Source organism: Balaenoptera acutorostrata, chromosome 13 (genome assembly GCF_949987535.1).
Source record: "Balaenoptera acutorostrata chromosome 13, mBalAcu1.1, whole genome shotgun sequence".
Classification (NCBI taxonomy): Eukaryota; Metazoa; Chordata; class Mammalia; order Artiodactyla; family Balaenopteridae; genus Balaenoptera; species Balaenoptera acutorostrata.
The window spans coordinates 87,935,247-87,960,229 of NC_080076.1; the positions used below are offsets into that span (position 1 = coordinate 87,935,247).

General features: G+C 49.9%; 1 protein-coding gene across 4 annotated transcripts in view; it reads right to left on the reverse strand.

Annotated features, from left to right (window-relative positions):
* The window catches only part of SCARB1 (scavenger receptor class B member 1), a 90,488-nt gene that overhangs the window by 4,449 nt on the left and 61,056 nt on the right, over positions 1 to 24,983 (reverse strand). For 3 of the 4 annotated variants that reach the window (XM_057527023.1, XM_057527025.1, XM_057527024.1), the window contains exons 5-12: positions 22,680 to 22,775; positions 20,682 to 20,797; positions 18,549 to 18,715; positions 12,655 to 12,773; positions 7,924 to 7,997; positions 4,402 to 4,453; positions 3,355 to 3,501; positions 60 to 188 (exon numbers count right to left, since the gene is read on the reverse strand). In XM_057527023.1, coding sequence (XP_057383006.1) covers positions 60 to 188; positions 3,355 to 3,501; positions 4,402 to 4,453; positions 7,924 to 7,997; positions 12,655 to 12,773; positions 18,549 to 18,715; positions 20,682 to 20,797; positions 22,680 to 22,775 — 900 coding nt within the window. The remainder of the gene's footprint in view (positions 1 to 59; positions 189 to 3,354; positions 3,502 to 4,401; positions 4,454 to 7,923; positions 7,998 to 12,654; positions 12,774 to 18,548; positions 18,716 to 20,681; positions 20,798 to 22,679; positions 22,776 to 24,983) is intronic. The other variant, XM_057527022.1, reaches the window with a different exon arrangement.

Sequence of the window (24,983 nt, forward strand, 5' to 3'; positions counted from 1 at the left end):
CAGAGTTCTACTCACTATGGGAGGGGATGGGGGGGCGAGAGGCGTTACCTGGTACCCACCTACAGTCTTGCTTCTTGCAGTACAGTCCCCTTGGGAGCTGATGTCATCAGGGATTCAGAATAGGCCTGAATGGCCTCCTTATCCTTTGAGCCCTTTTTACTACTACTCCAAAATAAATAGCACTTCTCCTAGAAGATAACCAAGCTAATTTATAGTTGACGTTGCAGCCGAACACACACGGTTTTTACACGGTTCTCCGATTTTCAAAAAGCAGAGGGTGGGGTACAGAATTTTTAGAGTCCAACCACCATTAATGACTGGAGTTGGCTGAGATTTGGGGAGTGATGGTATCTTTCACCAAAGACAGAAATACGAGCATCTTCAGGAAACACGTTTGGTCAGACTGGCAAGCTGAGTTGAAAAGGGTTTGTCAGCCTGAAAATTTAGGCCAAATCAAGGAGGGGAGATGGGCAGTGCTGGGCAAGGTGGATTGGCCGAGACTCAGAGAGCTAAGCAAGTGGCGTTTTAAGAGTCTCATGCTTACTGACTGAGCTAGCAGGTGGCATTTTAAATCGACCAGAAACAGCGACATTTCTGTCTAAAAAAAAAAATTTTTTCTTTCAAAAATGACTTGACAAGAAAAATGTCTCTGAAGAGAAATTAAAATACGTTGAGTTTAACGACATGCCATTCTTTTTTTGTTTTCTTTTTTTCCCCTATCAGGACAGATACATAAAAACACGTAAGGCCTAACCCCTGCTAAACCAAAAAATACATAATGGGATAAATTTCAACGGCTGGGCCTCCAGCAAAACCTGCGGGGAGGGTGCCTCAACCATGGTCAGTAGAGACGATGATATTCTTACCGGACTTGGGGGACACGGATGGGGGATGTGAAGCAGGGAAGCTTTCACACTGTTCATCCTCCCCCTCCCCCTCCCCCCTAATGGTCCCCTAATGGTCCCCTAATGACGGACCATTAGGAGAGACAGAGGGCAGAGGCTGGCTGGTCCAGTCCCTCACCGGCTGCTCCCCTGGGCCTCACTCCTGGAAACCCACAGTGATGCTGGCCCCAGGGAGGCATCCACGGGTTGGGGGCTAGGGCTTCTGGCCCCTCTGTCCTCCCAGCCTAATTCATTCCAAAAACCCTAGGGAGTTCCCTTCTGCTCTGGCTGGGGCAGTGACAGAGGACCGGGCCCCCAACGTTCACTGGGGGCTCAAAACACCAGAGGCCCTGGTACCCTCACACCAGTGCCAACCTTTTCCCCCAAAGGATTGGGAATTTGGAAGGGAAATCAGGTTAAGGGTCTGAAAGCCCAGGTTAAGAGCCTGGAAAGGTTTATCCTCGCCCCAGCAAACAAGCAAGCAAGTTAAGCAAGCAAGCGTGCGAGCTGCCTCCGAGAAAGAGGAAAAAGAGAAAAAGCTGTTTGCCAGAGCTAAAGCACGAAAGCAGGCGTTGCAGGTGGCCCGAGGGGCAGCAGGGGAGCTGGGCAGCCCCCGACCGAGGCTGAGGCCTGTGGCTGCAGGACAACTCGGGGGGCAGGGGGCACCGGGGGGGAAGGTTCTGGTTCATGGATTCAAAATGGCCTTTCAAGACTCCCTGCCACTGAGCCGTGTCCCCTGTCCACCAGGTAGCTGTCCACCCATCCCCGCTGCCCCGGGGGCCTTGCATCCACACGCCTTGTCACCATGTGACGGCAGTAACTTGCTTAAAGGTCCCTGGTCTCCAGACCTCACATCCTACTCATGTCTGTATCCCCAAAACTGTGCACAGTGACCCACCCAATAAGCTGTGAAGGTGTCAGTGAATGCCATGAATGAATGAATGATGCCAAATCAAGAAGGTGTATTTGTTGGAACTTCCCTGGTGGTCCAGTGGTTAATATGCACTTCCACTGCAGGGGGCATGGGTTCGATTCCTATTTGGGGAACTAAGATCCTGCATGCCGCACAACGCGCGGCCAAACAAAAGGGGGGTATTTGTTGTCGCCCCCTCTTTTTCCTGCCTCGGAATGGTAGATGCCCCAGGGCTGGCTCTTCAGGGCTCTTCTCCATCTGTGTTCCTTTCCCCAAATACCTGCTCCTATCCTGGTCCAAGCCACCATCCTCGCTCACCTAGGCCTCTTCACTGGTGCCCCTGCTTCCGCTCTCCCATCAGAAGACCAAGTGGCCACACGTTAACTGACCCAGTCACTCCTCTCCTTAAAAGCTTCCAACAGCTTCCCGTCACCCCCAGAATCAGTTCCAAGCTGCTCACCCTGCATTACAGGACCAGGCATGACCTACGTCGGCCTCTCAGACACAACCTCCTCCCCCCGCTGCCCCCATGCCCACTCCCCTCCAGCCACCCTGGCCCTGCAGGAGCCTCCAACACACCTCACCCATCCCTGCCTCAGGGCCTTTGCACTGGCCATTCCTCCACCTGGAGCACTCTTTCCCTGACTCTGTGCTGAGCAGCCACTTCTAAGCTTAAATTCAACCTCTTCTGAGAAAGCTTTTCTGACATTATCTCTATAGTTGTCCCCAACCCCCTTGGATGCTGCGGTGTCCACTTTGGTAGCCACATATGGCCGTTGAGGCTTTGAAAAGGGGCGAGTCCCAGTCAAGACCTGCTGTAAATGTAAAATACACACCAGATTCCAAGGACTTAACCCCCCAAAAAAAGTAAAAAATTTATATTTTTTATATTGATGACAGGTTGACATGGTCATATTGATATTTTGGATATATTTGGGTTAAATAAAAGATATGATTAAAATTAATTCCCTTTTACTTAAGGTGGCTATTAGAAAATTTAAATTTAAAATCACACACGTAGCTCATGTTGTATTTGTATCGGACAGCACTGCCCTAAGCCCATCACATTTTCTATCATCTTTATCGTCGGTGAAATCATCTCTTCTGTTTATTTACTTGGTTTCCACCTGTCTTTCCAACTAGAATGCCAGTCCCCGCACCCCCCTTCCCCCGGAGTAGGAACTGCCTTGTTCACTGTCGTATGCCCTGTGCCTGCCAGAGCCTGAAAGCCAGCAGCTGCAGACTTGAAGAACAAACCGTTCAAGTACCAGGTCTCATGATCCAAAACCACCTGCAGCCCCTCCAAGGGAGGGTCCCCAGGCCTCCCAGAATAGGCAGAGAAGTGGTAACAGAATATGCAAGGGAAGCAAGGAGGCAGCAACAGCTTCCCAGCCCAGGCAGAGACCTAGGACTGCCGCCCGAGGTGGGCTGCAAGCTGAAGGTGTCCGTGGGCACAGCAGGAAGGGACGGCTGGGGGATCTGATCTGAGCCCCTCCTTCCCCCAAGCAGGCAAGCAAGGGGCCACTCGGCCCCGGCCATGCTCTGGCCACCACCTACTTGGCTCCGGATTTGGTAGACGATGGGGATGAGCAGCAGGACGCAGCCCAGGGCAAGGAGCACGTACTGGGCATAATGCAGCACCTTGGGCATCAACACCAGCTGGGTGTAGAACGTCTGAAGGGTCTCACCCTCCATTGCCCCGCTCTGGGGAAGAAGAAGGACAAACAAATGGACTGGTGCCACGTACTGCGGGCCGAGGGTGCAGATGCCACCCCACACCACACCCCTCTGTCCCCCAACCCCTTCCCCATCTCAAGCCCACTGGCCAGAGCATGCGATGGATGCAGCCAGCCATGCCTCTATTTCCTCTGGGGCCGCACAACGGACTACATTTCCCAGACTCCCTTGCAGCTAGGCAGGCCCATGTGACCTGTTCTGGCCAATGGGATGGGGGCACAGCGATGCTACAACTTCCACGCCTGGCTCCCATGTGATTCTCTCCATCTCTTTCCCAATTTACTGAATGGAGACGGATTCTGAAGATCTCCAAGAGGGCAGGACCAGAAGATGGAAGGAGCCTGGATGTCCCTGAATGTCTGCGTGGAGCAGAGCTCCGCCTGCCCCCCATCAGACTGTGATGTGAGTGGGAAGTGAACTTGACATTTGGAGGCTGTCTGTTCCAGCTGTTAGCTCACCCTGATTTAAAACGAGCTAAGCCAGAAGGAACCCTGAAAAGCTGGGAGAGAAGAAATTTCAATAAAAAGTTGACACCCTGAAAACCAACTTCCCTTCATCTCAGGAGAAGGGGCCACGTGCATTAACAAAATTATTTTACGCCCTGACCAAGGACTTTACAGTTTCATGCAGCTCCTGTGTTCCTCATCTCATGTGGTACTTTCAACCCAGTGGGATAACTGACATAAAGTGCTTGGAGAGGGCGAAGTTTCTAACAGATGGTTCGGCATTACTCAATCCAGCTACCCCAGCCCAGCCTCCCCACCACACACAGCCTCCTGCCCCAAATGCCCACAACAACTCCTCACTGAGGCATCAGACACCACGCCCTCGGGTGCCCAGTACCCAGGGAGAGGGAAGCAGCCTTACCTCTCCAAACCACATCAGTGGCAGGATCACCGGCTCGATCTTCCCAGTTTGTCTGGAAATAAGCGAGACCAAGCAAGTGAGAAGTTTTGTCGGAGTGTCTTAGATCAGACAGCTCTGGACCTGCGATCGGAAGCCCCAGGGTCAGGAGGGATTTGATGTTGCAGCAACTTGATCGGCATGGGCTTGAGGAATGGGCATCTCCTGACGGGGCGCAACCTGACAATCCAACAATATCTTTTTAAATGAAAGATTCTTACGTGGAGGGGCTGCCAGGGACCTAGCTGATATCCATTTGTTCTTTTTTAGAAACAGAATCCCAATTTTATTCAGGATGGCAATACGCCCAGCTAACAAACAACACGGTTTATGCTGATCACCTGCTTTCCTTTGGGGAGTCTGGAATCTGGGTCCATGCCAAGCAAAAGGTGCCTATGTGACCACCCCCCCAGTAAACACCCGGGGTGCTGAGTTTCTACTGGGCATCTCTGGTAGGGGACACTTCACACGTGTTGTCACAACTTGTCACTGGGGGAATGAAGCGCGTCCTGGTGTGACCCTCCTGGGAGAGGGCTCTAGAAGCCTGTGCCTGGTTTCCCCAGACTTCACCCTGTGAGCCTTTTCCCTTTGCCAATCATGTTTTGAATCCTTTCTCTGTAATAAATCACAGCCGTGAGTATAACTACATGCTGGGTCCTCTGAGTCTTCCCAGTGAATCATCAAACCTGAGAGTGGTCTTGGGGACCCCCGACACAGTCAGCTGCTAGATAGCTGTGTGACCTTGGGCATGCTATTTACCCTCTCTGATCCTCCTCTGTAAAACGGGGATTATAATGGAACTCCTCACAGGGCTCTAGTGAGGACGGAACGCGACACCAAGAAAAATACCCAGCATATAAAAAGTGCTCTAGGGGAGTTCCCTGGTGGCCTAGTGGTTAGGATTCTGGGCTTTCACTACTGTGGCCCTGGGTTCAATCCCTGGTCAGGGAAATGAGATCCCACAAGCCGTGTGGCACAGCCAAAAAAAAAAAAAAAAATATATATATATATATATAGTGCTCGATGTTTATTGTTGTTGTCTTGTCGTCAAATGCCAGCAAACAACTGGACAAACAAACATTCTGTAACTTCACCATTCTCGGGTCTGCTTAAAGAAGGCACAGCTGGAGGGGAGCTGGCACTCTCTCAGGGGACAGGACCAGAGTCAGCACAAAAGGTCAAAATCCTCAGTCACAATTCTCAAAACGCGCTTATTCAGCAGAGTATTGTGCAGTGAAATGAAGTTACACCGTATCACCTACAGAGGAGACAGACACGGAGAACGCTCTGGAAATACAGTGGTGCGTCCCCTTCACTTTAGCCTCTTTAATCTGAGTTCGTAAGAACTGATGTAAATCGAAGGCACAGACTGTGCAACCCTGCTGCCTTTATCTTGTGAGCAAAGAGCACAAAAGCTCCGCAGACAAGTCACAGCTAGACAGCTCTGCTTCCGGGCGGCGGCGGTGTCTCCGGATTTCTCCCACGCGGGCTCCTCAGCAGCCCCCGGGGGTGCTGACCAGCACTGCTGTTAGACCACCGCCCTCGAGACCACCATCCCAGCCCACAGGGGCAGCCAGACAGCTGTGCGGCCTCGGTTCCGAACAGATGGGAACACAGAGGCCCAGAGACATCAGGGTGGTGGTTCATGGCCACCAGCGGGCGGAATCCAGCCACCCAGACAGACTGCTGGCTTGAGCTGCATTTGTCAAAAATCTGCATGAACTCCCAACAGGTGAAACCGAGAGAGCGTGTGTTCAAATCCAGATTTTGAAAAATGCATTTGCAAATGCATAGGATGTGGGCCACACTGAGGGCATGGGCCCTGCTGCTGGACAGAGGCTGGCCCTCGGCCCCATCCCCACTGGGCTCCTCTTAGTCGCCTGCAGGCCCTGCACATCCAAATGAGCAGACCAGGCACTGAGTGACGGCAGCCCCGTGGAGCTCAAGTCTGGGCAGCAGACGCCTAATGCACGCGTGGGGCCGTTTCACCAGCCACAAACGCTTCAGGAACAAACTCTCTGAGCAGCCTCAAAATGTAAAACTGAAAAGCTAGTGGGGGAGCGGGCATGGGCTGCACTGATGATCCTCCCCACGCCCAGAGTGTTATTCCTTCCAGCTGAGAGGCGGCTCACAAAGCCAAACACATGCTCACATTCCTGCAGCCCAGGAATCTTTCTGGGGAAATTTTTTTTTTAATGAAACTATTTCAAATATGCTAAGAAGTACAGGGGACTTCCCTGGTGGTCCAGAGGTTAAGACTCCGCTGTGCTTCCAAGGCAGGGGACACAGGTTCGATCCCTGGTTGGGGAACTAAGATCCCGCGTGCCACACGGTGCGACCAAAAAAATTTTTTTAAATAAAGAAGTACAGACCCTGACGTAACAACCAGTGTGCTCCCTCACCCAGCTCCATCCTAACTCGATGTTATAACAAGAGCTGGCAAGGATGTAGAGACACTGGCACCTCCCACGCTGCTGGTGGGAATGTAAAATGTCGCAGCCGCCCTGGAAAAGTCTGGCAACTCCTCAAACTCTTAAACATAGAGTCACCATATGACCCAGCAATTCTGCTGCAAGGTATCTACCCAAGAGAAAACATACATCCACACAGAAACTTATAAATATTCAAAGCGGCACTATTCATAATGGCCGAAAAGTCTAAACAACCCAAATGTCCATCAACTGATGAATAAAAACATGGTCTTTCCATGCAATGGAATATTATTCAGCCATAAAATGGAATGAAGCAGTGACACAGGCCACCACATGGATGAACCTTGAAAACACCATGTTAAGTGAAAAAAGCCAGACACGTATTATATAATTCTATTCACATGATATGGCCGGAATAGGTAAATCCACAGGAACAGAAAGTAAATTAAGGGTTGCCTGGGGCTGGGGAAATGGGCAGTGACTGCTGAAGGGTGTGGGGTTTCTTTTGAGGGGGTGGATGGAAATGTTTCAAAATTGATTGGGGTGGTGCTGCCCAGCTCTGTGAATATCCTACAAATCACCGAACTGTGCATTTTCAAAGGGTGAGTTTTATACTGTGTGAATTAAATCTTGATAAAGCTGTTACTGAAAACCAACTCAAAAAAAGAAAACCAGTGCTTAAAGAATTCCTCCCGTCAAGTGAATGGTCTCACTTCAGAAGACTGTTTGCTAAGTTTCCATTTTCAAACACTTGGTTTTGGCAGGATTTAATTTTTGGTACTCTGTCGAACGGGAAACAGCTTGGATGGAAGAGTCTGGCTAATTTGGGGGACAAATGTCAAGAGAGAACAGGGCAGGGATGTCAGGATGCAGTTTGGGCTCGGCTGAGAGCTAAGACCCCCCCCCCTCAGGGGTTCAAGGGGCAGGGACCAGATTCCACATCCCGAAGGACCATCTCTCTCCCCAGATGCCAGGTTCCCAAGGACATGGCCAGAGTCCCGAGTCCCTGACCTCTCAACAGCAAGGCAGCCCGGGGCTCCCAGACCCCACTCACCCGATGCCTTTCACAGACTTAATGTAGAGGCTCAGCTGCAGTTTCACAGAGCAGTTCATGGGGATTCCGGTGACCTGCAGCAACAAGAACAGTGAGGGGCCTGGCTTCCCTGGAGCCCTGGGGACCCCTTCAAACAGCCCTCTCCCTGGTCACGCTCAAGAAGGTGCGTATCCCAAATGAACTGCCCATCCGATGGGGCTTCCGCTACCCACTCAAAGCCCTGACGGGTAAACACATGTTCCCCAAATGGCTGTTATGTCCACAACCTTGAGGGATCCCCTCTGGTGAGCCAGCCTCGCTCTGGATGGAAAAAAAACTAACCCTTTCCATCTGTTCTCTTGCACAATGCATCCCCCAGTGCAGAAGGACGTTTCCCAGTCATCGCCCCTCCCTCCAGCCTCCAAATAAAATAAAATAGATTTGCATGTTAATAAAGTCACTATCTTCTCCATTCATCCCCCATTTCCTCCCCACCAGCGTCTCAAAGAGCAAGTCTGCAGGGAGCTTGCTCGGCCCCTAGCGCCTCGGCAATACACCTCCACCCAATCTCCATTTCAACAGAGCTGGCCTCAGGCTCGTGCCAAGGGCAGGCGACGGTATTTTACAGAGAGCCTAGTGATACTGTGCGTTCTTTACTTGGAGATTTTTTTTTCTTTGGCGGTGCCGCGCAGCTTGCGGGATCTTAGTCCCCCGACCAGGGATCGAACCCGCACCCCCTGCTGTGGAAGCGCAGAGTCCTAACCACTGGGCCGCCAGAGAATTCCCTATCTAGAGAAATTTTTAATTTCCAATTTGAGGTCATGATAGAAAGCTTCCTTTGTGCAGGATTTTTTTTTTTTTGATGAGATCATTTTTTTTTTTAAGTAGTAAGTCAATAACACAAAAAGTGACACACATATAGGACCAAAACCAGGAAGGTGCTTCCAGAATGATGTCAGGAAATGAGAGGGGAAAGGAACCTAGGTTTGAGGACAGACTGCTGCTTCTTAGCTGAGACTCTTCTCATCTGGAAAGTGGAGACAATTCTGCCCGCCTCACAGGGTTTCTGCAAGGGCAAAATAAGGGATGCAAGACGGCCACACTCAGAGCCATGAATGCTGTGTTATCACACACACCAGCGGGAGAGGGCATTATCTTCCAATATAGCCTGGCATCCTGAGCTCTTTTGGGACCCCAGGGGCACAGAGCAACTGGCCAAAGGCCAGGCTCCCAGGACGGGGGAGAGTTTGAACTTGAGAACCCGGTGGGACGGGAGTGAGATCACCCGTGTGCAAAAGAGCCAGCAGGCGTGAGGCTGCCCTGCTAGCAAGGTTGTCCCTGGCTGGCGTCTGGGATCCTGGATTTCAGGAGGGCTCCCACCTCTCCCTGGCAGATAAGAGGGGCTCACTGTACCAGGACAGTTTGTACAAACAGTGTGGTTTATGCTGACACCCGATTTCCTTCCGGGAGTCCGGAATTTCGGTCTGTGCCAGGTAGACGGCGCCTATATGACCAGCCCCAGTAAGAACCCTGCGCAGAGTCTCTACTGGGCGTCCCTGGTAGAGGACACCTCACACGGGGAATGAAGGGTGTCCTGTGTGACCCCCCTGGGAGAGGGCTCTGGGAGCCTGTGCCTGGTTCCCCCAGACTTCACCCCATGTGCCTTTCTCTTTGCTAACTGTGCCTTGTGTCCTTCACTGCAATACATCACAGCTGTGGGTACCACCATATGCTGGGTCCTGGGAGTCCTCCTAGCAAATCCTCCAACTTGGGGGTGATCTTGGAGACCCCAACACATCCTGCTTTCCAGACTCTACATTCTGGCGTCTCCACTCAGGCCACTTCCTTCTCCAGGCAATGTGTCTCCTTCCCTCCTTGGCTGTTCTTCCAGCTGCCGTCCAGTCACCTCTTCTTGGGCAAAGCCCCGCCTGTCCCCCACCACCCCGCAATCTCAGAACAGAAACTTGGACCCGTGAGCCCACGTCTGTCACCACACCCTCCCCCGGTTTCAGGAGCAGAAAAGAAGGCACCAGAGAAGCCGCTTCCAGCAGGCGTTCTGTTTTCCGGGCTAATGAGATCAGAAATCAGCAAATCGACCCCATGACCATCCTCCCCAAATCGACAACAAAATCCAAGGCCACTTCCTCTCCCCGTCTGTCTCTGATCTGAAATGAGAAGTAGGAGAAGTCTACTTCTGCATCAGCTGATGGGCTGCTGCAAAACAGCTGTTTGCTTCTCTCCAGCCTCCCAAACTTAACTGTTTCTTCCTCAATGTAGGGAAAAAAAGAAAATCCACGCAGCACAATGAAAGTCACCAGTGAGAACAGAGAAAAGATCTTGCTCTTGCTAGAATGCCCAGAAGCCAGCAGAGAGAGAGAAAGAGATAGAGAGAGAGAGAGAGAGAGAGAGAGAGAAGCAGTGAAGGGAATGAACTAAAAGAGAAAGTGGAAAACCATTTGTTAGCTTTATAATAAAAGCCTTTTAAAAACTGGTTAAAAGTTTAAGACAGTATGGAAAAACCTTAACACATCTAACAATAAAGAATGAATTTAACATAGAGCATGCAATAGATTCATATTAATAGATTACTATCAACTTAATTCATTAATACCCACTTAATTAGCTATATATTAATACAGGACAGAATGTAGTGGGCATTAAAACACCTGTTTGTACAGCCAATATTTTAAATAACTGTAAATGGAGTATACCCTCTAAAAATTGTGAATCACTACATTACACACCTGTCACTTGTATAATATTGTACATCAGCTATACTTCAATTTTTTAAAAAAGGCTACATACTCTATGGTTCCAACTATATGACATTCTGGAAAAGGCAAAACTATAGAGACGGTAAAAGATCAGTCACTGCCAAAGGTTGGATGGGAGTGAAGGTAGTAGGGGGATAAATGGGTAGAACACACGGGATTTTTAAGGCAGTGAAACCATTCTGTAGGAGACTGTAATGGTGGACACAGCTCATGATGCATTTGTCAAAACCCATAAACCTGAACAACACAGAATGAAGCCTAATGTAAGCTACGGACTACAGTTAATAATAATAATAATATTATTATTATTCATTCATGTCGATGATTATTAGTCGATCGATTATTAATAGTCGATGATTATTCATTCATCGACTGTGACAAATTTCGTGCCAGGGGAAAACGATGTCTGGGAACTCTCTGTATTTTCTGCTCAGTTTTTCTGTAGGCCTAAAACTATTCTAAAAAACCAAAGTAAGGACTTCCCTAGCGGTGCAGTGGTTAAGAATCAGCACTTCCACTGCAGGGGGTGCCGGTTCGATCCCTGGTCGGGGAACTAAGATCCCACATGCCGCATGGTGCAGCCAAACAAACAAAAATGAAAGTATATTAATTTTTTTAAAAACAGACATATGCCATTGAGTATTCAGGTTTAGAGAAAAAGAAAATTTTAAAATAATAAAAAATTTTTTAATTAAAAAACAAAGAAGACCTACGTTTGAATTCGGTCTCATCCCTTACTCACGCTCAAGCACTAATATCTCAGTAAATCAAACCCATATTTACTGAGATACTAGTACTTCTGTGGTAACTACTAGAATCCAAGCGATTAACAAGACAGAACAGACCTTTCCCTTATGGAGCCAAGAATCCCATTTACTAGCTGTAGCACTTAACCTACTTGGGCTACAGTTTCCCCGTCTGTAAAATGGGAATAGCAATGCCCACCTCTCAGATTATTGTGACAATTAAATGAGTTGGTGTGGGTGGAAGAATCTAGAATTATGCCTGAAGCATAATGAGCATTCTAGAAATATCTGCTGAATGTGAAGGGTGTGCGGTCATAGCTGACTTCACTAGCCTGGATTTTTATTTATTTTATTTTATTTTATTTTGTTTATTTTTTTAATTTGGCCGAGCCGCACAGCTTGCGGGATTTTAGTTCCCCAACCAGGGATTGAACCCACGGCCTCGGCAGTGAGAGCACGGAGTCCTAACCACTGGACCGCCAGGAAAGTCCCAGCCTGGATTTTTAGTGAAAAAAAAAAGAGAGAGAGAGAGAGAGCTAGAAGGTGGAGTGCTGGGGGCTGGGGATTGAGTCAGCGGCTAAGAAAATCTGAGGAGTACCAAGGAAAACGGCATGGAACAGCACCAGGTAGAAAAGCTTCCAAAAAGGCCTGTGGGGGAGACCACAAGTGTCCACTCAGGAAACAGAAACTCACAGAATTTATTTAATCAATGATAAAAAGCCACCGAGTCCAAATGGGCAAATTTCCAGTGAACGGAGGCACTAAGAAAAGAAGCAACTGGGTAAAAATCATGCCCACGGGAGGGCCACATGTACAGGTCTGATACCCTCCTGGTCCCTGTTTGTAGACAAAACAACACACAGGACAAATTCCCCAGAACCCAGTTTATCCACAAGATGTTCCAGGCTCTTGTTGGTACCTAAAGATCTTTATGGTATGTTGGCACAGACAGAGGGCTGCCTCTGGCTAATTTGCAGGCTGATAATTCCTAATTAATTTACTGTCTTATCATCCTTTTATAGAGACAATTCCCTTATAAAGGGATAAAGTCCTTGCACTATGAAGTCGGGGCAAACTTTGATAGCCTAGAAGCTATCACTGCCAAAGAAATCCAGGCCTCCCATCACCCCCACCCTGGAACAGCTTGGTGCCTAGTGGGGAGAGAAGAAATCCAAGTGTGCACCAAACAGAAATCCCCGCACCCACCCACAGGCTGACAGGCAGGGGCTCACCGGGTGGACGTCCAGGAACAAGGAATGCTCTTCTGGGTTAGGGTGGAGGCCAGACACTGCCTCTGCCAGGACTGGGTCAGCGTTGTAGAAGTGAGGATGGGAGAGAAATAAGGGTGCGTCTAGAAGGCAGAGGGGCAGAGAGGGGATGTCAGACAAAGACAGCACGTGGGCATATCCAGAGACCTGCCCCTGTCACACCCTGAGCTGGGCAAGGGGGTGCGTAGGTGATGAAACACAGCCAGAGCCTGCAGTGCACCCCCCCATGATGATGACAAGAGGCAAACAGCAATAGCTAGACAGAGAGGATTCATTCGGTCTGTAAATATTTACCAAGCGCCCAAGAGGCACCAGGAACGGGAACCCACCCAGCAGGGGACAAGCTCAGTGCCATAGGAATGGTAAAATAGGAGCTGCTGCTTCTGGCAGGAGAGATCAAAGGAAGGAGAAGAAGCTGGCTCAAAGATGCCAGACAGAGAAGGTGAGGGAGTGGCGTTCCAGGTGGAAGGGATGGCAGAAGCAGACGCAGGGAGGTGGGAAAACGCGCAGTGCCTGGAGGGGAATGATGGGAGTTGAGGATAGAAAGACTTGAACTTGGGTGAGACGAGGGGCATCTGGATCGCCAAGCCAAGCAGCCCGGACTGTCTTCTGCAGGCAACACGGCAATGATCAGAGACGCTCAGGTGTGCACACCTGCAGCCAGGTCTCCCTAACGTCCACGGGAGGGGAGAAGACACACCTGTTTTGCTCTTTCTCTCCCAGCAGCTGGTCTGTGGGATGGACGCCAACGTGTGAGAACAGGGACTGACTTGGGTCCCTCTGGGTGGGAAATTCACACCCAGACACCCGAGGCTGAACCTCTCCATCAACTGACCAAGCAAGGCAAACAGCAATGCATCCTCGTGTGCTCGGGACAACATACAACAGGCCTGATGGACAATGGGTCAATGAGGAAAAGAATAAGCCTCTCTCAAAAACTGACGAGGATCAAGAACGGGCAAATCATAGAGACAGAACGCAGACTGGTGTTGCCAGGGGCCGGGGCAGAGAGACGGGGAGTGAGTGTAAATGGGTACGGGGTCTCCTTTTGGGTTGATGAGAAGGTTCTGGAACTAGATCGTGGTGGTGGCTGCACAACGTTTTGAATGTATTAAATGTCACTGAATTGTGCACCTTAAAATGGCTAATTGCGGATTACGTGAACTTCACCTCGATACGCAAAAAAGAAAGAAAAAACAAACAAAACTCACAAGGTCTTCTTCCCTAAAACCAGCAGCCCATCTGCTGCCAGCCAGGTGACCCGCATTCCTGTTTATGTGTGTCTGGCAACCTCAGAGGTCTAGATTCTTTCTGCTTTTCTTAGCAAAGCCAAGCACTGGTTTGGAATAAAAGCTGGGATTTAACTGCTGTCTGACTTCATTTTTCCCAGAGTCCTTTTACACTCATTGCCTTAATGCTTCTCAACATTAATTTATTCATCCTAGTACCTCTTTGATGTGTTGCCATATCCAGATACCCCCTGCCCTGTTACATAATGTGCTTCTCTGAAGCAACTGCCATTGCTTTACATAAACAGCTGTATTTTAAAGGAGGAGCTTGCTATCTGAGGCATAACTGGCAAACACTTGCCAGAATTAGAAAATAAATATAGGAATAAATACAAGGTGAACGAATGAATGTTGTAGATTCTAACCAGAGACCTACATGAGGCTTGGACCCTGAGGCTTGCTCTTTCTCTGTCAAAAAGAAAGACAGACGAGTGTTAGAAAGGTACTTTCTTCTGGAGGTGATCAGAAGGACAGAGAGAGAATGGAAAGCAGAAGACCTCTCTCACCATGTAAGTCGATGTTATTTAAAGCTACCTCTTGGGACCTTTGAAGTCTTGGGCACCACCAGGGACAATGTTTCACAATTTGGAAAACCCTGTTTCCCATTCTCCCATCTCCACTGTGAAAGGAGACCAACAGAGCAAACACAAGGACCCCCCCACCCTCCCTCGGTAAGGGAAGCAGTCACCGAGCCAGGCCCTTGAAGGCGGAGAATCTCAAACAAGCCCCATCATGCCTCCAAGGCCGGGGGGTGGTGGGGTTAGGGGGAGACTGACATGGGCTGGACCAATTTGCCATCACCTTCCCTTGCTTCAGCTTGCTTGGTTTTTTAATAGCATGCATGCATGTACGTGTTTCTTTCTATTTTATTTCCAAACAGACTGAGAGACAACACCCAAGTAATAAGTGATAATTAATTTATAGCTTTACGGCACAACCAACCAGACCTAATTGCCCAGGATCACCACAGATTAAGGGCCTCCACTGAGCAAGGACCCTACACAGCACAGAGGTTGGAGGAGAAAGAGTTCTCTGGGTCCAAGAACTTCTCAAGGCCCAGAAAGGGAAATGTGTGGGTATTTCTTATCTTCAGATAAAATGCCACAGAAATACAGACACAGGTGCACCCAAAGACATGTATGAGAATGCTCTTAGCAGCACTAGGGTAATGGTCAACAGGCAGAACCTCGTCGGATGCCTGTGAACAGCAAAAGAGCTAAGGAAATGGAGGTGTGCTCCCACCGTGGAATACTATACAGCAAGGAAGAGGGCACCCACAACAACAGGGATGGACCTCACCAATGCGAAAATGGGTGAAAGAGGACAGAAATAGAGAAAAAGGAACATATGCTTTATGATTCCGCTCACATAAACACCAAAGGCAAGCAAAGCTGTGCTGCCAGAAGTCAGGCCAGTCACTGGGAGGGTCACTCCTGTCCTCTTTCTCCATCACTTGGTGGAATTTCAAAGTGCACGTGTCAGTTGGGCATCTCTCTGTATATACGTCTCTTTCAACGTAAACGAAAAAGTTTTATTTGCATAACACATACATAATTCCCTTGCACTTTTGAAGTTCTTCTGGCACATGTGCTAAGATGAGGCAGTGCAATTTTCATCCCTAGCCCTTGGCAGTGGATGGATATGTAGTTTCTGCCTGTCCAGCACCCACTCTTTCTCCTGGAACCTACACCCCGATAAAGCCCCTCCCCTATTTTCAGCCTCCTGTCATGTGGGTGCTGGCCCCACCCACTGGAGCCAGGGGCTGAGCATGTGACACAGCCTGACCAATCAGCATAGGCCACCCTTGGCCACTTACTGGTTCACAGCTGGTCATGTGATGCAAGCCAGCCCAATCAGAGCATACTCTGGAACTTTTGCTGGAGTGAAGAGGAGCCAGTTGTCCCCTTTCTGCAGGACCCAGAGCTGGGAGGAGGTGAGCCTGGAGGCTGGAGGGGAGAGCCTGCCTGGCAACAAACCAGTCTGGAGGAAAACTGAGCTGGCACATGGCGAAAGGCAGCTTCGGACAACAGCTGAGCTCTAGAGCTATGCCTAATGCAAAGGTAAACCAAGAAATGCCCTCTTAGGCCTAATCAGGTTGGTGTAGCACCTGCCACTTGCCACGGCAACTGTGTAGCACACAGCCTACCAGGTCTCTGCACTGCCAGCTCACCTACAAGCAGAAATTCCCGTAAACACCAGTGAAGAAAGAATTAAGCAAACAGGGAACAAGGGCAGGTGGGCCAGAAGAGGCCACGACAGAGGTGGGCACTTCCAGGCCCCAGCTCCAAACCCTTCCCCCACGGAGCACCTCATTCTGCTTGAACTTGGGGAAACCGTCCAACCTGATGGCAGTCCTTCCTCCCAACCCTGCAGCAAACTACCCCTCCCAAATTCCCATCTCCAGCCGGAAATGTGGTTCCAACCCAACAGGCCCCAGAAGTCAAGACCTCGAAAGATAAGGAGTAGCTTCTTGTCCTACCAGCTAGGGTGTCACACCCTAGCCTTGAGCCTCACTTCCCTCAGTGCAAGATACACCCACACATCCATGTGTTCCCACACTGTGTAAGCACCCACTCCATACCGGGCCCAATTCTAGAAGCTAAGGACAGAGCCCTGCATACAGTATTTACAATCCAATACAGTAGACAGACGAGAAGTAAAATAAAAGACACACTCAGTGATTTCAGGGAGTGATGAGAACCAGGAAGACAATCAAGGGTGAAATGACAGAGAGCAGCCGGGAGGTGGGGAAGAGGAGCAACTTTAGGATGGGAAATCAGAGAGCAGGCCTCCTTGAGGAGGTGCCATTTGAACAGACCAGGAGTGGCTAAGGGAATGATTCACACAGATCTACAGCAGCCTGGGGAACAGCTGATGCAAAGGCCCTGAGGCGGGACCAAACGAGATACATCCTAGAAACAGGGAGAAGGTGGCGGGGCTGAAGAATATCAGTGGGGAGAGTACGGGAAGAAATGACATTAGAGAGACTGGCAGAGGTCAGATCCTGACAGCACTGGGGCCTCTGTAGGGATTTTGCTCTACACGCACGGGGCACTAGTAGACATTTCAAGCAAAGGATTGGGTGGCAATCCGAGTTTTTGAAAGGTCCCCTGGGCTGCTCGCGGGAACAGTGTCCAACAGAACTTTCTACGATGATGAAAATGTTCTCTTTTTTCACTGTCCGTCCCACAGGGCAGTCACTAGGCACGTGTGGGTGGGGATCATCTGAAATGTGGCCAGTGCAAGGAATGCACTGTCTTTGTAATTTGCTTTCATTCAAACCAATTTCAATTTATCTTTTTTTTGGGGGGGGGGGTGGCCGCACTGTGCAGCATGCAGGATCTTAGTTCCCCGACCAGGGATCGAACCCGTGCTTCCTGCGGTGGAAGCGCAGAGTCTTAACCACTGGCCCGCCAGGGCAGTCCCCAGTTTCAATTTAAATAACCACACGAGGCCAGCGGTGACCGCACTGGACAGTCTGGGAAACGGATGGTACACAGGGCGGCCACAATGCAAGAGGAGGGCCAACTAAAGGGGCCTGGACCACGAGGCGGCGGGGCAATGGAAGAAAGCAAGGATGCAGGAGTTGATTTGGAGGCAGGGCCCACGGGGCTCGCTGGTGACCTGGATGAGGGTTGGGAGAGGGAAATCGAGCTGACGTCCAAGTGTCCAAATTGAGCATGTGAGGCGGGGCGTCTCGGGGACTGGCACACAGCTGGGAAACACTGACGATGTCAGAGGACAGCGTGTCGGCGCCAGGGGCCACAAACAAGCCCACAGCTGCACGCTGCGGAACAAGATTTCACGGAACCGTTGGGCTGCTGCCAGCTTCCTTCCCTCCCCAGGTGGGGCGGAAGGTCCTCCCCACGAAGCCTCCCTCTCAAGCCACCTATCATGACCTGGGAGGCAGAACGATGCCCTTCCCAAAGATGTCCGCATCCTCATCCCCGGGACCTGTGAATAAGTTAGGTTACACGACAAAGGGAATTAGGTCGCAGGAGGAACGAAGGCTGCTAATCAGCTAAAAATAGGGAGCAGTGGCCTAGATTACCCAGGTGGGCCTGATATAGTCTCCAGGGTGCTTAAAACTGGACAAGGGAAGCAGAAGAGCTTCAGAAAAAGAGATGTGACCACAGGAGTGGGCTCAAAGACTTGTGATGTTGCCGGTTTTGAAGACAGAGGGAGGGAACCCTGAGCGAGGAATTCTAGGGGCCTCTAGAAGCTGGGAAAGGCAAGAAAACGGGGTCTCCCCATCAACCTCCAGAAAGGAACGCAGCCTGCTGACACCAGGATCTTAGCCTGGAGAGGCCTGTGTCAGACTCCTGAACTACGGGACTGCTTAAGATCATTAACTTGTGCTGTTCTAGGCCACCAGGTTTGTGGGAATTTATTACGACAGCAACCGATATACCCAAAGCGTATTTTTTTTTTCAAGTTATCTTTCTGCTGCCCACTTTATCTCCAGCCTAATGGGATTATCAAGAGTACAGAGGCCATGAAGTAAACAGACAGACAAGCCCCTCATCACGGGCCACACCCTCCCGCCCTCCCACGGGGAACGACACATACTGAACCTGCAGGTGCTGACATTCTGAATTCCGGACTCCCGGCACGGGCAGAAGCCCTCATTGGGCGGGTAGACGGACCCGTTGGCAAATAAGGTGTTGGGAGCCACGAAGCGAAAGGTGGGGATGCCTTCGAACACCCCCTGCTCCTTGTAGATGAGCTTCATGGACCTGCGGGGACAAACGATGGAGGATGGCACCCCAGAAGGCGGTGGCTGGAAGTGGGTGGCCCGAGTTGAGCCCCGCCCCACGGGCACGGCCGCCCCGCCCCCCCTCGGGTCCCAGCAGCCGCTGTCTCTCGCCTGGCGAATTGCAGTGACCTCCCTTATGGGTCTCCCTGCCTCCCCCCCCCCCCACGCCAATCCATTCTCCGCAAGCAGATGGAGCTTTAAAACAAGGACAGAAGATATCGCGACCCCACTTAGAACTGCAGTTGCTTCCAGTCTAATCTAGAATAAGATCTAATGTCCGCACCATGGCCCACGAGCTTGTAGAGGGTCCAGCCCCTGCCCACCTGTGCTGCACCCCACAGGTGGTATTCCTCCCACATGCTCCATCCTGCCCCAGGGCCTTTGTATCTGCTGCCCCTGGTGCCTGGAATGTTCCTCTCATCCCCACGTCAGACCTCAGTTCTGCACTCAGGTCGCAGTTCGGCTGTCAGCTCGGTAGGCAGCAGCCACGTGGCCGACACCCTATTCCCTCTCCTTTCGCTCACCCTGCCATATTTCTCAAAGGCACTTCTAACCTCGAACATGGGCTGTGGATCAGAACCGCTCCGCCCGTGCTGTCCACGGGGGCCGCTCTGCACACGTGGCCTTAGAGCCCTTGAAACAGGGCCAGTCCAAGTTAGGATGCAGCTCTGCGTGTCAAATGCACTCCACATTTCTGCGACTTGATACCCCCAAACAATGGAAAACCGCTCTTCAATATTTTACATTTGTTTACACATCGTGAAATGATACCATTTTGGATCTCCTGGGTCCAACAAAACATCATTACAATTAATTTCACCTATTTCTCGCTACTTCTCTTTAATGCGGCCACTAGAAAGTTTTAAACTGCAGATGGGACTTGAATTATATCTTTATTGGAGAGTGCTGGCCTAGACAATAGTATCACGTCAATGCTAAATTTCCTCATATTGGTGACATGATGTGGTTATGTAAGAAAATGTCGTTTTTAGAAAACACCCACTGAAGTATTTAGGCGTCCAATGTACTCTCAAAGGGTCCAGGAAAAATATACAGAAGGAGAGAGAGAGAAAGAGAGAAGTGTGGGATGAGGATAAAGCAGAAGGGGCCGAAGAGAAACAACGGGGAAATTGGGGAAGGCCAGGCGGAGAAAGTTGCACATTCTTGCAACTTTCCTCTAGGTTGAAATTCCTAACTTTAAGAAGTGAACACACGCAGAGCAAAAGCACCTCCTCTCTCTGACACTCCCCTGGGGTGCGTGGGCCTGAGTCCCCCGCCAGGACATGACTCCCAGGGAACAGAGATGGGGTCCATCTTTTCTCTGCAGGGACCCCAGTGTCTCGCACAGACAGGGCTTCATCAAGCTTTGCTGGGGAGGCAGGTGGGTCGGAGCTCACATCAGTGAGATCCCAAGCAAAGCGTTTTTTCCAGAGTGGCCTGAACAGAGAAGCCGAGGACAGGGCAGCACCCAGAGAAGAGCTCTAGGAGCCACTGTCTCTTCTCACCCCTCGGCCGGGCCCACTGCAATTGTTCAGCCCCAAGCTGACCTCCGAGGCTGCTACTCTGGAGACTGAAGGGGCTGCAGGAAAGGCATCCAGATGTCACAGCATCCGACGGGAAATTAGGGCAGCCAGGCAAACAGCACAGGGACCCCATCGCTTGCCTTATTGCACGGTCCCCTGCAATCCTGCCCATTTCCTGCCCACCACGACCGAGCTCCAACAACCGCCAGCAGCCTCTCTCTGGGCCTTGCAAAAGCACCAGCAATTGGCGTTTGGCTCTTCGTGGTGCAACCAAAGAGAATTCAAGATGGCGCCAAGGGCCGGTGGACACACAGAGAGCCAAGCGCTTTGCAAGTTCACGCCAAAAGCCACTTGATTCGGCTCTGAGCAGCCACGAAGCAGATTTCCCAGGAGGCCCGGAATGTCCCAGGTCAGGGCAATTACCGGCAGGCCTCGGGGCTGTAGAATTCCAGCGAGGATTCAGGAGTCATAAATGGTGCCCACATCTGCCCGGAAGTCCCATTAATCATGTTGCACTGATCGGAATGCCAGAAGTTGACCTGTGGGGACGCAAGGCCTCTTAAAGAAATGCTCTTGGGCATTTCCTGCCTGACTTGGAGCTGTGACTTCACGGGCCATGTGCCCTGGGGGATGTCACCACCCAATTGACAGCAGCCTGTCCCCTCGGAGAGACAGCCTGGTGCAAGGTGAGCAGGCTGTGTAGACAGATAGCCAGAGACACTGTCGACTGCAGCTCCCCACTCCCTAACCATGGATCCCTGAATGTGCAACTCTGCTGGGGACTCAGTTACTTCATCTGTAAAATGGACCTGTCACTCACATCTCCAAGGACCACAGTGAGCAGGGGACACTGACCTCTTCACCTCTCAGAGAGGAAGGACACTTCCTGAAAACAGATCAAGTTAGAAGGTAGCCCAGTAAATAAAATATTTAAAATACTAATGGTGGCTACCAGATCTCAAAACAGTAGTTGCCTCTGGGGAGTGAGACCTGGACAGAAAAAAGAACAGACTTCTCACATTCTACCCCTCTGTCCTAGGAGAAGGTTTTTAAGCATGTGTACATTTATATATATATATATATATATATATATATATATATATATATATATATATTTTTTTTTTTTTTTTTTGGCCGCATGTGGGATCTTAGTTCCCCGACCAGGGATCGAACCCAGGCCCCCTGCAGTGGAAGCACAGAGTCCTAACCACCGGCCCTCCAGGGAAGTCCCTGTACATTTTTATATTGAAAAAGCAAGCCAAAGAGAATTTCAGTAGCGCCCATTCGGAACGGTTATTACTGGTTGCAAATGGTAACCCTGCCACTCTGGGCACTGATGGGGAATAACCTGTCCTCCCCCCTCAGGTCTTTGCCACCATCACCCAGATGAGCGTTTGGAAGGTGTGAACACCACCACCGCACAATCATTCTCGTGCATGATAACAAAAGGCCACCAGGTAAAAAAAGCAAGTTGCAAAACAATGCACATAGGATGATTTCATTCTGCTCCAAGAGGGAAAAAAAAAAAAAAAACGCACATGCAAATCGATACAAATAGACAGGAAGAATATACCCAGCGCTGATAACTCTGGGTTTCCTCTGTGACTCAGGTGGGAGTGGGGCTGGGTGTGTGAAGTCGTACAAAGTGCAATTTATATCTATTATTTTATTTTTTCAGGCGAATGTCTTCCTGTGTTTCTAGCATAATTTTTTTTTCTACTCAATAATCTTTTACTGCAATGGATGGTTATATCATCAGTGTAATATTTTTGAAGCATTCTTGTAAGTGAAGCATCAAAGAAACAGTTCTGTTCCTAGCATACACGTAAATAGTCAGTGTCTATGCCCCACACACACACCCGGAACAAAGAGCTAGGTTTTTTGGGGATTTTTTTTTCGTTTTTGTTTTTAGCCGCTCCTTGCGGCATGCGGAACTTCCCCGACCAGGGATTGAACCCGCGCCCCCTGCAGTGGGAGCCCGGAGTCTTAACCACTGGGCCACCAGGGAAGTCCTAGTTGAGCCTTAAACACAGGTAAAATCCCCAACTCTGAGATCATCTCCCCTGCGGATGCAACCCCCTCCTGTTTTTGTTTTGTTTTCTTTTCTTAATTGGAGCCTAGTTGAGTAACAATGTTGTGTTAGTTTCAGGTGTACAGCAAAGTGATTCAGTTATACATATATGTGTATCTATTCTTTTTCAAACTCCTTTCCCATTTAGGTTATTACAGAATACTGAGCAGCGTTTCCTGTGCTATACAGTAGGTCCCTGTTGGTTATCTATTTTATATATAGCAGTGTGGACATGTCAATCCCAAGCCCCTGTTTTAAGAGGAAGAAGGTGCACGGGGTGGCCGGCCCTGGCAGCCCCTGCCATCCCTACCCGGCCCCTGTACAGGACGGCCGGCGCCTCTCGCCCTCACCTTGCTGACCCCGTTCCACTTGTCCACGAGATGGATCCTGCTGAAGTTTTTGACGCCCGTGAACACGGTGAAGAGCCCAGAATCAGAGTTGTTGAGCTGCAGGCAACGGCAGAGAATGACACCTTTAAGCCCCAGGATGGAGGCAAAGGACCCGGGGACCAGTACTCAAGCCAGCCCGCTTAGTTACACGCTGCTCCCTCCTCACCCGGAGGGCAGGGGCCTCGTTATCCTGTTCACCGTTGCATCCCCAGCACCTGGGGGTCAAGAGGAGGAGGACTTGGGGGCTTTCTAGGAGGGACCCTCCCCTGATGACAGCATCCGTCCTAGAAAGAGTCCCACCTTCCCTCCCAGACTCTAGGAGAGTCTGGTTCTCCTCCTAGGTGAATGGTAGGGTCACCCCATTACTCCCCCCAAATGAAAATAAGGCATGGCCACGTGACCTCTTTGATCAGTGAAAACGATCAATGAGGAGAGAAGTGGTTTGTCACTTCCAGGTGGGAGCTTTAAGAGCCAGTGCATGCAGGTTTCACCGTGCTTTCTGTCGCTGCTACAGAAACCAGGGAAGTGTGTGTCCAGCTGGAGCCTCCCTCAGCCTGGGTCCCTGAGTGACAACGAAGAGCAGAGGCCCCCTGGCCACCCGCACTGGACACGGCATACAGGCAAGAGATAAACTTTTGTTGTTTTAAGCCACTGAGATTTGGGGGCTGCTAAACCTGGCGTATCCTGAAGCATACAGGCACACAGGACATGATGTTTATCAAGTACTTTCTAGACAGGAAGCACAGGCTTTGGCACTCTGAGGGTATTTCTTAGAAAAAGATTTCTAATTCAGAGCAAAAACATGCAAAGCGTACAAAGAAATGAGTGACTGCTGGGTAAAATCTAGAAAGCACCCTTTTACCTCCGAGGACGCCAAACAATGTAAGGTGTAGCACCCATTAGGAACTCAATAGGGGTTGTTTAGTGGCCGAATAGCTACATCGATTACTGACTGGTTAGGCCAACAGGGCCCAAGTTCAAAGGCTGCTCTGGCTTCCTAATATCTGTGTGTTCTGTCACCTGTCCATTCGGAGCTTCATGAGCCCAAACTTTAGCCAATATAAGGGGCAGTAACAGGAGCCACTACAAAGAGGTATTGAGAATATTAACAGAGCTAATGTGTAAAAACTGCTGAGCACAGTGTCTGAGAAATCATAAGAACTCAAAATGCTTTATTATTATTATTGTTATTATTATTAATAAATGCTCACCCAAAAGGATACTAACACAATAATTATAATAGACAAAGTGTATCAGAGACTGCTAGTCACTACCCAAAGTCCATTCTCCCCTTTCTCCTTCATAACAAAACCCAAACCTCACTCAGGGCATCAACACACTAGCTAAAAGGTAACATTTTCCAGCTTGCTTTGCAGCTAAGTGTAGCCACATGACTAAGTTCTGGGCAATGGAAAGCAAGTGGAAATTGGTTTTCTCCCTCCTGAAGAGGGAAACAGCTGGGACATGCTGTTTCGTCCTCAACTCCCCTGGCTGCCCCTAAAACCCCCACCACTTCATCCTTCCTGCTGCTGCCTAGAATGTGGATGTGATAGCTGGTGCTCTAGCAGCCATATTGGACCATGTGGTAATCTTGAGTATGGAAACCATACCCTCAGGAGGACAAAGCAGAGTAGTAGAAGAATTCTAGATCGCTGAAGAATGTGAAACCACCACAGGAACACTGAACAGTCACTGCTGGACTGTTATTTTGGGATTCCCACTATACATACTCAAAAATAAGTTTTAACATGTTACTCAATTGGTAATAACTTTCATTTGTTTACAAGTTTACAGTTTGCTTTGACAAGAATCATGTCACTTACCTTAAACTTGCCAACTTACCCACACACCCAGAACCTGTCATCCTAGTCAAAAATGTACTGAGCAGCTATCATGTGCCCAGAACAGAATCACCATTTCTCCCTCCCACTGCCCCCAACACCAGATCAGCGGAGCCCCAAAAGGAGGTTGAGGCTGGAGCAACTCAGAGGGCTGGTTACAATTTGTGGTTGAGGGAGCCAAGGTCAGGGATCTGACTCTACATCAGATCATGACTCAGGATCCCAACCACTGACCCTACTAGGTTACCAGGGGTCAAGATTAAGAAAAAGCAGGCAACTCAGAGCAATGTTATAGTTGACATTTGTGACCCGCCTCCCCAGCAGCCATTCCCCTTTCTTTCAGCACCAGTCACATCATTTGAGCCTGGATCAAGCTGCACCTGAAACCACCCCTAGAGTTTTCAATTATATAAGCCAATGAATT